The following is a 13,026-nucleotide window of genomic DNA, read 5'->3' on the forward strand; positions in this document are numbered from 1 at the left end:
GTAGGTTAGATCTCTTGTCCCCCAATTCTTCAACTCTTAATAGTACTGAAAACCCTTCTGCCAGAGGCAACTGCTTCACCTTGCCAGATGGTTGTCTTGATTGATTGATTGCACCTGCAAGCAACGAAAACTACTCTTCTCTCTCCACAGTTATTACTCTGGCAACTATTGCACCCCCTTCCCATGCATCAAACACTGTTTTGTTACATAGTTTGTAGGATAAAAACTGAGCTTTTATACAGAAGTTAAAAATCTTTATTCTCTATCTCATTCTTCTTGCTGCAGTCAGTTTTTTTTTCCATTTCCCCCATTGCATTTCTAGCTAGATGTCCCAGGGACAAAATAGGCTTTAGTATCAAACACTATGTACAGAAAGGTTCCAGTTGAGCCGTGTTGGGGAGAAGCACTAAGTCCTCAGTGGTGTCCAAGGTGGCTCGTGCTGATTCTCCGTGGTTCTGTCCCACATTAGAATTACGTCAGCTCCTAGACAGAGCTAGAACTCAATACACCCAACCTTGCTGAGGCACAGACACCTTGGAGGACAAACTTTATTCACCTGACCACCCCTGTGATGCACTCTCTGGTACCAGTGAATTTTTTTTATAGGAAGGACAGAGCAAAAGGGAATCAAAATAGGTGCTGCATGGTCAAATTGTGAATTATATTGGTTCACATCCACCAACTCATTCATCCACAGAAATCAGTGTGTTGAACTTGGGATGTGTGGTCTTCGGGGCAGTTTCAAGGAAAGGCCTTGGACAGAGTTGCTTTACAAAAGCTATATACTTCCCACAAGGAGCCCCCTTAGTTCTGCTCCCTTCTGGGAGACAGAGTAACAAGTGGGAGACTACTTAAGGATCACAGCTGAGGGGAAGGAGTGTCCAAGCAACCCCTCATGTCCCAGGAAAGGTGCACAATGTTGGTATATTTGAGCATGGAATTCTGCATCCTTCACCCCCATCCAATAACAATTCTCGGAGAAAAACAGAAACATTTCCCTCCCCCAACCACAGGAGAAACAGCAGTACCCCAGCCTGGGGCACAGTCTAAGTTCAAAGGAGAGGATCTGTTGAGATGGCAGGCCAGTATTTCATATGCTCAAAGGGAATCCATACGGCACAGAAGGAAGGGGAGGCTCACAATCACTGGGGCTCTCCTGGGAGGCAGAGTTCTGTCACGGTGTCCATCCAGGCATGGGGCTCTTATGATGGTGATACAGAGGAATTAGAGACAGATGAGACTTCAGTGCGGGAAGTGGAGGAGAGCTCGGAGCCATCATCAACCTTCTTGCCAAAGAGCTGCAATATGCAGTTACGGAACTGCCAGAGAGAAAGGAAGAGGTAAGGTTCTACAAATGTAAGATTCCACACTTATGAAAGAAGAACCAGCTGCACTAAGATGAGGGACACATGGCTTGTCAGTAGTACAAGTGAAAAGTATTGAGGGGGTCTTAGTAGACCACAAGCTTAACATGAGTCAACAGTGTGATGCAGGAGCAAAAAAGGTTAATACTAGTTTAGGCTGCATCAACAGAAGTATGGTGTCCTAATCAAGGAAAGTCATAGTACCACTCTATTCTGCCTTGGTCAGACCACACCTGGAATATTGTGTCCAGTTTTAGGCACCACAATTTAAGAACGATGTTGACAAGCTGGAAAGTGCAGAGGATGGCAACCAAAATGATCAAGGGTCTGGAAATCAAGCCTTATGAAGAATGGTTGAGGGAGCTAGATAAATTTAGCCTGGAGAAGAGGAGACTGAGAGGAGATATGATAGCCATCTTCAAGTATCTCCAGGGCTGTCACATGAAAGATGGAGCAAGCTTGTTTTCTCCTGCTCTGGAGGGAACCAGAGGTTTCAAGTTACAAGAACGGAGATTCCAACTCAACATCAGGAATAACTGACTGATAGCAAGAGCCATTTGACAGTGGAATGGGATCCCTCGGAAGGTGGTGGACTCTCCTTCCCTGGAGATTTTAAAGCAGAGGTTGGGTGGCCATCTGCCATGGGTGCTTTAGCTGAGATTCCTGCATTGCAAGGGGGTGCTATTAGATTACTCTTGGGGTCCCTTCCAACTCTACAGTTCCAAGAGAGAGGGCGAGTGGGTGGAGGAAATGGAGACAAGGTTAATCAGAACTGGCGAGCAGTTCTACATGCCTCCAGTATGTATAGTTATACAACATGCGTCATCTACAAGGCCATTCATCCTACATGGGGTTTTCTGTCCATAAATCCCTTCCCTTACAACTCTGGTTTTCAGTACTTTTAATATCTTGGCTAGCCTCTTAATTCTCCATTCTACAATATAGCAGATTACCTGTCTGTTCATGAAGACGTAGATAATGGGGTTGTAGATGGTGGCGCTCTTTGCAAAGAAGGCAGGCAGGGCAGCTGCAAGGGGGTGGAAGGCATAGCCTGGGTTGGCAGCAGCAAAGCAGGCAAAGATCGTATATGGTCCCCAGCAGAAGCAATAGGCAATGATCATAACCACTACCATCCTTGATACTTCCCTCTCAGCTTTCTGTGTAGATTCTGATTCCTTCTGCTGGGCAGCAACCTGTACAAGAGGAAGAGGAGGTGAGATTATTCCCACACACAGAACATGGGTGAGAGGGATTCAACCTGCAACAAACCTGGTTTAGGTAAAACAAGAGAAGGTCTCATGGGAGACTATATCCAGGTATGTTTCAACCAGGCTATCTTCTCACAAGCAATATACAGCAAGCCATGGAAAAGGGAAGGAATCCAGTGGAAATGGGGGAGGGGGTGCCAACTGGATCTGGATAACAGGTGCTCACCAAGAAATTAAGCAGGGCGGAGAGTGGGGTCTGCTACAGAAATGAAAATCCCACTATATTTGTGGGGTCTTGTCTGGCCTGCAGCTATGGAGAGAACATTCTACTGTTGGTTGCAATGTGACCAAGGGGATTCCACAGTGGAAGTAGTAAAATGAAGGCATGGTAGAATGTTAGCAATTGGTAGTTTGATCCCAGACAAAGATCCCAGAGGTATGGTAGCTCAAGTTTGGGAGAGATGCAGTTTCAGAAATCAGCAAAAGGGACAGGATTAAGGGTGACTGTTCCTATGTGAAGCTTTGCTCTGAGCCTGAGGGAGAGTCAGGGCATGCAGAGGTGGGGTCCTAGGATAAGGTGAGTGCTCACCGCACGGATAGCGAGCCACACTTGCAGGTAGCAGAGAATGATGACAGCCAGTGGGAGGAAGCAACAGGTGATCATGAGCACAACCATGTAAGACTGAACTCCAGGGTCCTCACTGCCACTGAATACATCTGGACCACATGATGTCTTCAGACCATGGGGCCAGTACCTGCAGGACAGGGAGAGGAAAGAGGAAGACCATTTTCACAAACAGGACTTAAATCAGCTTTGAGTCTCTTCCACCACTATTTGATGAGAGAACGACTGTCTCTCATCCAGAGCAGTTCAAAAGAGAAAACAGAGCAGTGCAAAGGCGTAGTGGGAGGGGGAAATAAAAAATACATAACTAACTGAGGTTCTCTCCCCCCCCCCCTGAAAATCCTGGCTACACACATGGAGTGGTGGCCTTTGTGATATGAATAAACATTCTAACCATTCTGTAGTTTTAACATTCCTGTGACAAGCTGATTGACACAATCTGCTTTAAGCCTTATACATAAATGCCCATTGCCTGAGGCAGTACTTCAATAGAATACCCTACTTAAGCTTCACAACCCCAGGAAAATTTCCCCATGCCAAAAGCTACATGTAATATCTCATGGACTGTAAAAGGGGCAGATTTTCTCATAGCAAGGAACTCCATGACCTCTTCTTTCCCTCTAATCTTTCTCAGTGGACATTGCCTGGCTTGAACAGTTCTGTGTTACTTTGGCAAAGCTTGTGGCACTTGTCCTGCTAGCACAGTTGAAATGGAATAAGGTCTAACCTTCCCAGTCCCCATCATCAGCCCTTCTTTTTATGTACATGTGCTTACATTACTTGCTTCTCTCCACAGCTGCTGCCGGTCCAAGTCTCTCCTCACACTCACCTACTCCAGCCAAAGATGGGTGGTGCTGTCCAAATACAAGACCACACCCAGGAGAAGACAATGCCAGCCATGGCCAGTTTGGCATCAAACTTGACATTTCCAAAGGGCTTGCAGACAACAACCCAACGCTCCCAGGAGATAATGGCTAAAGACCAGAGGGCTGTTATGCCTGTGGGAGAGGAAAGAACAGAGGGAGCAGTTGTCACAAAAGGGAGTATGGATTCTACCATGAGACTTTGGGACTGTCCCAATTCATCTCCCGTTACCTGGCTTTCTCAGCAACTACAATCATAGTTGAGGGCATTGTAGATCAAACTTTTGCACTTGCTAAACACCATAGCTAAAGAGTTCTGGAATGCACAGAATTCATAGGAGGAAGACAAGCAGGGATAAGGGTGGGGCTGGCATTCCTTCTACACCATAAATTCCTGACAAGGAGAAGCAGGGTGGAAAGAGTGTGGTGATCTTGGAAGAAAACAGGACTCTGGTTTGTGATTAAATGGGGGTAAATATATGAGCCAGGAGGGATAACATGGGGAAGGAATAGGATGACAGAGCATTAAGCAGAAATTATTGTAAATAAGAAATCCCTTGGCTTCTTACCACAAGCAGACACGGTGTATCCTTCCAACACACACATGGGATGACCAAGAATGAAATAGCCAAAGATCTGGTTGATGACGCTGATGGTGCTGGCAATAACTGTCTCACCCAGATCAGCTATTGCCAAGTTCACCAAAATCCAGTTGAGTGGATGCCGTAGCTTCTTGAATTTGGCAGTGGCCACCAATACCAAACCATTAGTGAAGACTGAGGCAACGACCACAAAGATCATCCAGAGAGAAGTGATGTTATAGACCCATCGTGGTGCAATGTGATAGTTTGGACCTTCAAAAGGGTCTGCGAAGGAGGGAAAAGGTTAGGAGTTGGAGGGATCCCAGCCTGCCTCATAAGATAATCCATCAGGAATCTACTGTACCAAGACTTGGGAAGGCATCTTCCCATATTTTCTTAGTGTCCCTTCCCTTGCAGACCGTACAGGGTCCTTCCCCTTCACAAGTCATACACCAGGAAAGTGGATAAGGTTACACCTCTCTCTAGTTGCACATAGAGACCTCCACCTGGACCAGCTGAGAACCCTTCCTTGTCTAGTCCCAAAAACTTTCCAGAACTTTTCCCAAAAAACTTGGGCAAATCCCACTTTTCAAACACTTGTCCCCTAGACAGGCTTATAACCAACTAACCATCCCCCTTGCTGCATCACTTGCTCTATCAAGGTTAAACTAAATGCCAGTGCACCTCCATATCTAATCCCCAATTTTAGGCTTCCCACCCCCCCATTTCTGCTGCCCTGCTGCTGGGCTCACCCCGAGTATTGTTGCTGTTGGTGTAAGTAAACAAGCTGTCTCTGGTGGTATCATCATCTTCATTGCGCCGGCGGGCAGCAAATACAGCCACATCCCAGGCTTCTGTCATGGCCTTTGCTGCCTTCTTTCCCACCTTCCACCTGCACCTGTTTGTTGCCCTGTCCCACTCCCTCCCTTTTTCTTTTTCTTTCCTACTAGATTCTCTCTGTCTCTGTTGCTCTCTGTTTTCCTCTTTCTTTCCCTCGCTACCGCTCAGTCTCTCCCATCCGCTTGTCTGTGCCAGGGTCCAGGACAAATACTCATTTATATACCTACCCCCCCAGGTGGATTAAGCACCCAGCTTGGAGCACAAGATCCCCAAAGCCCTTAAATGTTTTATCCCTTAATTGGGCTGCGATTTGGCCCCCTCCCTGTCTCAGCCCCCCCCCCCCATTTACCATGGCATGAAGGACTCACGCGTACCCTGCGTCACCATGGGTGTCTTTGCCGGACACTTCAGGTGAGGGATGAGCATGGAAGGGTGATTAGAGAGTCAAAAGAGCTCAGCTAATCCCTCTCAGAACGGTCCTTCCTTGCAATTTCCTAATGGCCCATTTTTCTAACTAGGCCAAAGGACGTTTTGGCCCAATTTTCCTACAGCCGGAGATAGCTGTTCATCACTGAAGGCAAGGTTTCAGCCCACCATGGACTCACCAACCATGGTGCCGCAAAGCAATATGCCTCAGAATTGCCTGTCCTCTGCCAAGGCCAAAACAAACACCACAAAATGCTTCCTTAAGCAGAACGACAATCATCTTGTGCATGCCACCCCAAGCTCCGAGCGATGCAAGATTCCAGGGCTCTTGGTTTGTGTTTCCTTTAGAATGAACCACAGTGGAGACTGGGGGGTCCTTATGTTAGATGTTTCATTAAACAAATATACAACCTGAGCCTGTGATGGAGGGGTTCACAGCATGAACACCCCAAGGGAGTCTTGCTTTCCCCATAACCACAGCATTGGATTCAAACAGAAATCAAACATATTTTGACAAATCCCCCATGATATTCTTGTGAGGAAGCTGGCAAAATGTGGGTTGAACAAAGTAACTGGTAGGTGGATTTGTAGCTGGTTGGAGGACCAAAACCAAAGAGCGAGTGGTTGCTGAACAACTCCAGGCACGCCTGGAGGATGTGGATCATTTGGATCCCTTCCAGTCGGGATTCAGGCCTCATCATGGGACTGAAACTGCCTTGGTCGCGCTGGCTGATGATCTCCGGCGGGCTAGGGACAAAGGTGAGAGCCGTTTCCGTGTTCTGCTGGATCTCTCAGTGGCTTTTGATACAATCGACCATAACATCCTTCTGGACCGCCTAGGTTATCTGTTTTCTGACATGATTGAGGATCGCAGAGCCAGAGGCAAAGAAGTCTGGAGAGATAAAATTGAGATATGGAAATATGGAAATATCAATGAGAAGCAGGACTGAGATTTGGATATGCTTCGAGGTTCAGACTGTAGGAAGCCGATAAATCAAAATTAAAATCAAAATTACAATTTGGAAGACAATTTGATCTTTTTTATTTTATTTCTTATTTTTATTAGATTATGATTTGATATGTTAATTGGATTTTTTTATTGGAAACTTAATAAAGGTTCTAACAAAAAAAGAAAAGAAAAAAGAAAGACCTACATTGGCTCCCAGTACGTTTCCGAGAACAATTAAAAATGCTGGTGCTGGCCTTTAAAGCCCTAAACGGCCTCGGTCCAGTATACCTGAAGGAGTGTCTCCACCCCCATCATTCTGCCCGGACACTGAGGTCCAGTGCCGAGGGCCTTCTGGCGGTTCCCTCACTGTGAGAAGCCAAGTTTCAGGGAACTAGGCAGAGGGCCTTCTCGGTAGTGGCACCCACCCTGTGGAACGCCCTCCCACCAGATGTCAAAGAGAAGAACAACTACCAGACTTTTAGAAGACATCTGAAGGCAGCCCTGTTTATGGAAGCTTTTAATGTTTAACAGACTATTGTATTTTAATATTTTGTTGGAAGCTGCCCAAAGTGGCTGGGGAAACCCAGCCAGGTGGGAGGGGTATAAATAAATAAATAAATAATTATTATTATTATTATTATTCCTCATCATCCTGGAGAAAAATGACAAGTGGGGTGCCACAGGGCCTGTTGTTGTTCAACATCTTTATAAACAACTTGGATGGAGGATTTGAGGGGATGCTCATCCAATTTGCAGATGACACCAAATTGGGACGGGTAACTAATGCCACAGAAGACAGAATTGGAATTCAAAATGACCTTAACAGATTGGAGAACTGGTCCCAAGCTAACAAAATGAATTTCAGTCGGGACAAATGTAAGGTTCTGCACTTAAGCAGGAAGAACTAGATGCACAAATATAAGATGGGGGGCACTTGGCTTACTAGCAGGACATGTGGAAAGGATCTAGGGGTCTTGGTGGACCACAAGCTCAACATGCGTCAGCAGTGTGATGCATGCAGGAGCAAAAAAAATTAATAAATAAAAATGCTAATGCCATTCTAGACTGTATCAACAGAAGTATGGTGTCCTAATCAAGGGGAGTCATAGTGCCACTCTATTCTGCCTTGCTCAGACCACACCTGGAATACTGGGTCCAATTTTGGGCACCACAATTTAAGAACAATGTTGACAAGCTGGAAAGTGTGCAGAGGAGGGCAACCAAAATGATCAAGGGTCTGGAAATCAAGCCTTATGAAGAATGTTTGAGGGAGCTCGGTAAGTTTATCCTGGAGAAGAGGAGACTGAGAGGAGATATGATAGCCATCTTCAAGTATCTCCAGGGCTGTCACATGAAAGATGAAGCAAGCTCTGGAGGGAACCAAAGGTTTGAAGTTACAAGAACGGAGATTCCAACTCAACATCAGGAATAACTTTCTGATGGCAAGAGCCATTTGACAGTGGAATGGGATCCCTCGGAAGGTGGTGGACTCTCCTTCCCTGGAGATTTTAAAGCAGAGGTTGGGTGGCCATCTGCCATGGGTGCTTTAGCTGAGATTCCTGCATTGCAAGGGGGTGCTATTAGATTACTCTTGGGGTCCCTTCCAACTCTACAATTTTATGATTCTATGATATCTCCCTCCTTCCTTCCTTCCTTCCTTCCTTCCTTCCTTCCTTCCTTCCTTCCTTCCTTCCTTCCCTCCCACCCTCTTTCTTTCTCTCTCTGACTTCTGCCTGCTTCTAACATTCAGTGTTTCCCAACCTTGTGCCTCCAGCTGTTTTTGGACTACAATTCCCATCATCCCTTGCCACTGGTCTTGCTAGTCAGGGATGATGGGAGTTGTAGTTCAAAAACAGCTGGAGGCACAAGGTTGGGAAACACTCACACACCTCAGCTATCAACTCTTGCAAGGCTTTCATTGCATACCACCCTGATTTTATTGTCTTCCTTTCATAACGACTTTGAGGGGGTTTTTAACAATCGAACTATGTATAAATTTTATGAAATAATAAATAAACCACAGATGAAAGAAGAGGAGAAGATGAAACAGGATGGAGGCTTTAAAAACAGGATGGAGGTCCTCCCCTTATGACTCCAGATGTTGGGGAGGGGGAAGGCAGATCCACTGTCTCTCTTCATTACCCTTCCTATGGAGTGTAGCACCTCATTGGGGAAGAGCATGGGGGGAGTATTTCACCCATTCAGGGTGAGGAGCAAAACAGGAGGAGGAGGCAGAGCTGGAGACAGAGGAGCATTGCTTCCATAGGTGAAATCAGACACACTCACCCAGAAGGAGTGTACATTTGAACATGCAGGGGTCTCATGGGAAGAGAGCCTTGTAAGTGAGCTTGCCCCATCTTGTATTCAAAAGCTGGGGAGGAGATGAGGGAGCCTGTTGGGACATATTCATTGGTTCTGTTCAGTTTGGCATCTCTTGCCTTGCTTGTGTCCCTTTGGACCATGACTTTTGGACTCAAATCCTGCTGCTGAGTTTGCACATTTATTAGCCTGAATAAATATCTATATTTAGTTTCAAGTAAGAGCCACTGTTGTCGTGCTTTGGGACGGGAGCATGACACAGGGAGAAGAAAATGGGTAGGAGAAGCCTGTTCACCACCTCAAGCTTCTGGGAGGAAAGCAGACTATAAATGCAATAGTAGTTTAGTGTAGCTGGTTCGCAGACCATAAACATCATAAACAGTATAGAGTTAACACAACCACAGCAGGGAAAAACCACAATATGCATGCATATAAATGTAATTAATAAATGAAACAAAACAGAGCAATAAGACAGCAAAAAGGAATTTAAGCCAGACTAATGCTGAGGATAACATGCTGCAGAATGTCTTTGCTTGGCAACAGAAAGACAGCAGATTTGGTGTCAGATGGGATTCCCTGGAAGGGTGTTCTGCACTCAGAGGGCCACACCTGGGAATGCCGTCTTACTACTTGCCTAATTTCAGAAGGCAGGGGGTCGGGGAGACTCCAATAAGGGCCTCAGGTGATAAGCATAAAATCAGGAAGTGTTGGTGGTCCTTCAAGATACCCAGGTCTCAAACCCTTTAGATCTTTCTTTATTGTCATCACATATTAGCTCTTTTGTTTGGCTGTGTTAAAGATTTAGTCCCATCTGGTGATAGGGAGATATAATAAGGTATGAGAAAACATAAATCCATACACTTTGTTGGGAATAATTTGAGACTCCAGTGAAGTTTTTGGAATACTAGTTATTATTTATTTAATTAAACATATCAGACATTCAAGTGTTTCTATTTCCTTTTTTCTGTATACAATAAAATTTTATATATGTCTGATATGTCTAAATGTCTAAATGAATAATAATTAGTATTCCAAATAACTAGTATTCCAAATGTGTGTGTGTTTAGCACCCACACTTTGAAAAACCATCTGAAAATCTGGTAAAATCCAGCTCTTTTATGGAATTATGGTCATAATTGGCCCCATTCACTCCTGTGAGTAGCACAGCATGTATGACTGCCCCCTGCCATGTCCATTTTCCATACCTTTGCACAGGACGTTTAACTAGGCAGTATGAAAGTCACCTCCAGGAAAGAGGAATGTGGGTTTCAGAGAAGCAACCTATAAGTCAGCAGTTATGTTTCTGGGGTATGTGGGAGGCACAGGGGTGGGGTGGGGATTTTGATTCAAAATCTACATTTCTCTGAATTTTGCAATGCAGTTCTCCAGCCAAAGAACTTGTCCTAAAAGGCATATGCTAGGGTAAAGTATGCATATAAATGCATATATTTGTGAAGATATATAAAAATGCATTCTACTATGAGAAATTGCTTTGTAAAAAATGTGTATATTAGGAGAAATTTGCATTAAAATGCCAATGAATTTTCATAAGGACTTTTTAAAAATTCAAACTGATGTGGAAACATGGATTGAAAAAATGAGGAACTGACAGAAGCCCAAATGGACATGTTGGTAAACAGCATGTCAAAGCACAGCACAGATTGCTTCACTGGAAATACAACAGCACTGTGGCCTAAATAAGGAATGCAACAGCCTCCTCTGTCAGATGGCTGCACAGACTTAACAGGCCCTCTAGTCACAAAATGGCCGTGCAGGGGCAGAACCCGTCACAAAATGGTGACAGATGTCTGTGCAGCTAAAGTCATCAGCACTCAAAAGAGAGGAGAGGTATAGGTTTGTTGGTAGGAGTTTCTGACTCCAAAATATTGAACAATAGCAAGTTGCATGTAAAAAGAAAGAAATAACTATTTCCTGTGGGGTGGGGGAAGAGAGGAATCAGTAGACTTGAAGGAACACAAAGGTTTGTAGAAGTGCAAAAAATGTTTAGGAGACCAAAAATGCAAAGGGGAACACACACCTCAGTGGCTTTGTCAGGATGGAGAATGCTTAGTGTGCACAGAATGCTGACTAGGGTTGTCATATGTCCAGATTTTCCTGGATACGTTCTTTTTTCCAGGGGTAAAAATCTCTGGGTGAATTTTTAGAATCTGCAAGTATGTCCAGGTAGTTTTCTTTCATTCCAAGGGAGCATATGCATGCAGTTGTGTCCCTCCCCAGTGCCCTCAAACTGGCTGGAAAGCTGCCCAAGGACCAAGGTAGTGGGGAGGGGGAAATAGGGGGCAGTGTGTGTGTGTGTGTGTGTGTGTGCAGTGGCATAGTTAGGGGGAGGCGGGGAGTGCAGACATGTATTGGAGCACTTGTATTGGGGGGCGGCAGCGCATGCACCTATTCCCTGCTTGCCCGCCCTGGTCCCCCCAGCTCCTTGCCTGGCGCCATCTCAGGTTCACACCACCGCACTCCCCTGGGCCAGGAAGCCCGGAATCCCTCCGTGAGCCCTGCTGCCCACTTCATGGCGAGGGAAGTGCAGGCTGAATCTCTCCAGAGGAGTAGGGGGCGGCAAAAGCAGCATTGGCGGCAGCTCTGCTATTCACAGTGGGGGGGGGGGCAATGTATGTGTGTGTGTGTGTAACTGAGTGTGTGAGGGAGAGTGCGAGGGCAACGTGGCAGTGCCGGTGGCTCAAATGTGTCCTCTTTTTTGCTCTTCAAAATATGGCAACCCTAATGCTGATTGAATGTTGGCCAGGGCAGAAAATCAAGTAGAAGAAAAAGAAGAATATGTTGGAGTGTCCAGGTTAGTGCTCCGCAATGCACCCCCTGAATGACACAGGGTTGGAGGCCGTAACATGGCACGGCCTCTTAACTTTTCCTCCTGAAGAAGCCACTACAATAAATGACTACCTCTCACTTAATGGTAAGGGGGCATCTGAATCATGTGGATATAGCATCAAGAATCATGGTGTCTGAGTCTGGAAATCAAGCAGTCATAAGGATATTTTTAAAAGGTGCAGATCCCACATGTTGATGGTCACACTGATGACTTAGAAGTTTTGTGAAGACGGCAAAATGAAGTGGAACTTTTTAATAGACTCTGGTTGGCCATATTCCTTGTGATGGGCCAAATAGCTGAAGGGCTGTCACATGGAAGAGAGAGCAAGCTTGTTTTCTCCTGCTCTGAAGAGCAGGGACCAAGCCAATGGATCCAAATTACAAGAAAGCAGATTCCAACTAAACATCTGAAAGAACTTTCTGACCCTCAGAGCTGTTTGATAGTGGAACAGACTCATGGAACCATAGAATCTTAGGGTTGGAAGGGATTCCAAGGATCATCTAGTCCAACCCCCCGTAAAGCAGGAATCTCAACTAAAGTCCCTTGGAAGGTTGTGGAGGTTTTTAAAGAGAGGTTGAATGGCCGTCTCTTGAGGATTTTCTAGCTGTGATTCCTGCATTGCAGATATTAAGCTGGGCTGGGTCACTTCCATTGCTGCACCAGAGTAAATTGCTGTTATATCACTTGAGTGTATAGGTCAGGGCAAAGGTCCAACTGGAGCACCCAGCAGGGGGAATGAAATAAAGAGCAATGCTCTGCTGAGAGCAGGGGCAGGGCTGACATTGGAAAGCTGATGTGCCTAACTATGAGAAATATCCAGGAAATTGCATTTAAACAAGTGTGGTTGTGGCTTAAAAACTCCCCTTGCTTTCTTTGTCCTATATTGCTGCTGACAGCTGTATTTGGATCACCTTCATAGGCAGGATCGTTCCCTGTCACAGGTGTTCCCAGACTGTGATCTTCAAGCTTAATTCTGTGGTCTGCAGAACTGACACTGAAGATG

The 13,026-nt window shown here is 45.5% G+C and overlaps 1 protein-coding gene across 1 annotated transcript; it reads right to left on the minus strand.

Annotated features, from left to right (window-relative positions):
* Window positions 1-255: 255 nt before the first annotated feature.
* Window positions 256-5,761, minus strand: OPN1MW3 (opsin 1, medium wave sensitive 3). Its single transcript, XM_081894580.1, has 6 exons — window positions 5,394-5,761; window positions 4,630-4,926; window positions 4,027-4,195; window positions 3,162-3,327; window positions 2,318-2,557; window positions 256-1,319 (listed from the first exon to the last, which is right to left on the minus strand). Exons 1-6 carry the CDS (start codon window positions 5,500-5,502, stop codon window positions 1,203-1,205), a joined length of 1,098 nt encoding a protein of 365 aa, XP_081750706.1. The 5' UTR covers window positions 5,503-5,761; the 3' UTR covers window positions 256-1,202.
* Between the last annotated feature and the right edge of the window lie 7,265 nt (window positions 5,762-13,026).

This window comes from Podarcis melisellensis (genome assembly GCF_964234715.1).
Source record: "Podarcis melisellensis genome assembly, chromosome: 17".
Classification (NCBI taxonomy): Eukaryota; Metazoa; Chordata; class Lepidosauria; order Squamata; family Lacertidae; genus Podarcis; species Podarcis melisellensis.

What these genes read in the sequence shown, in the direction of transcription:
- OPN1MW3 (XM_081894580.1), bottom strand. Translation starts at nt 5,502, where the DNA reads ATGACAGAAGCCTGGGATGTGGCTGTATTTGCTGCCCGCCGGCGCAAT. An exon ending in CAACAGCAACAATACTCGGG is followed by an intron (nt 4,927 to 5,393) that starts GTGAGCCCAGCA and finishes CCTCCTTCGCAG; the next exon opens with ACCCTTTTGAAGGTCCAAAC. An exon ending in ACGTCTTCATGAACAGACAG is followed by an intron (nt 1,320 to 2,317) that starts GTAATCTGCTAT and finishes TCTCTCTGGCAG; the next exon opens with TTCCGTAACTGCATATTGCA.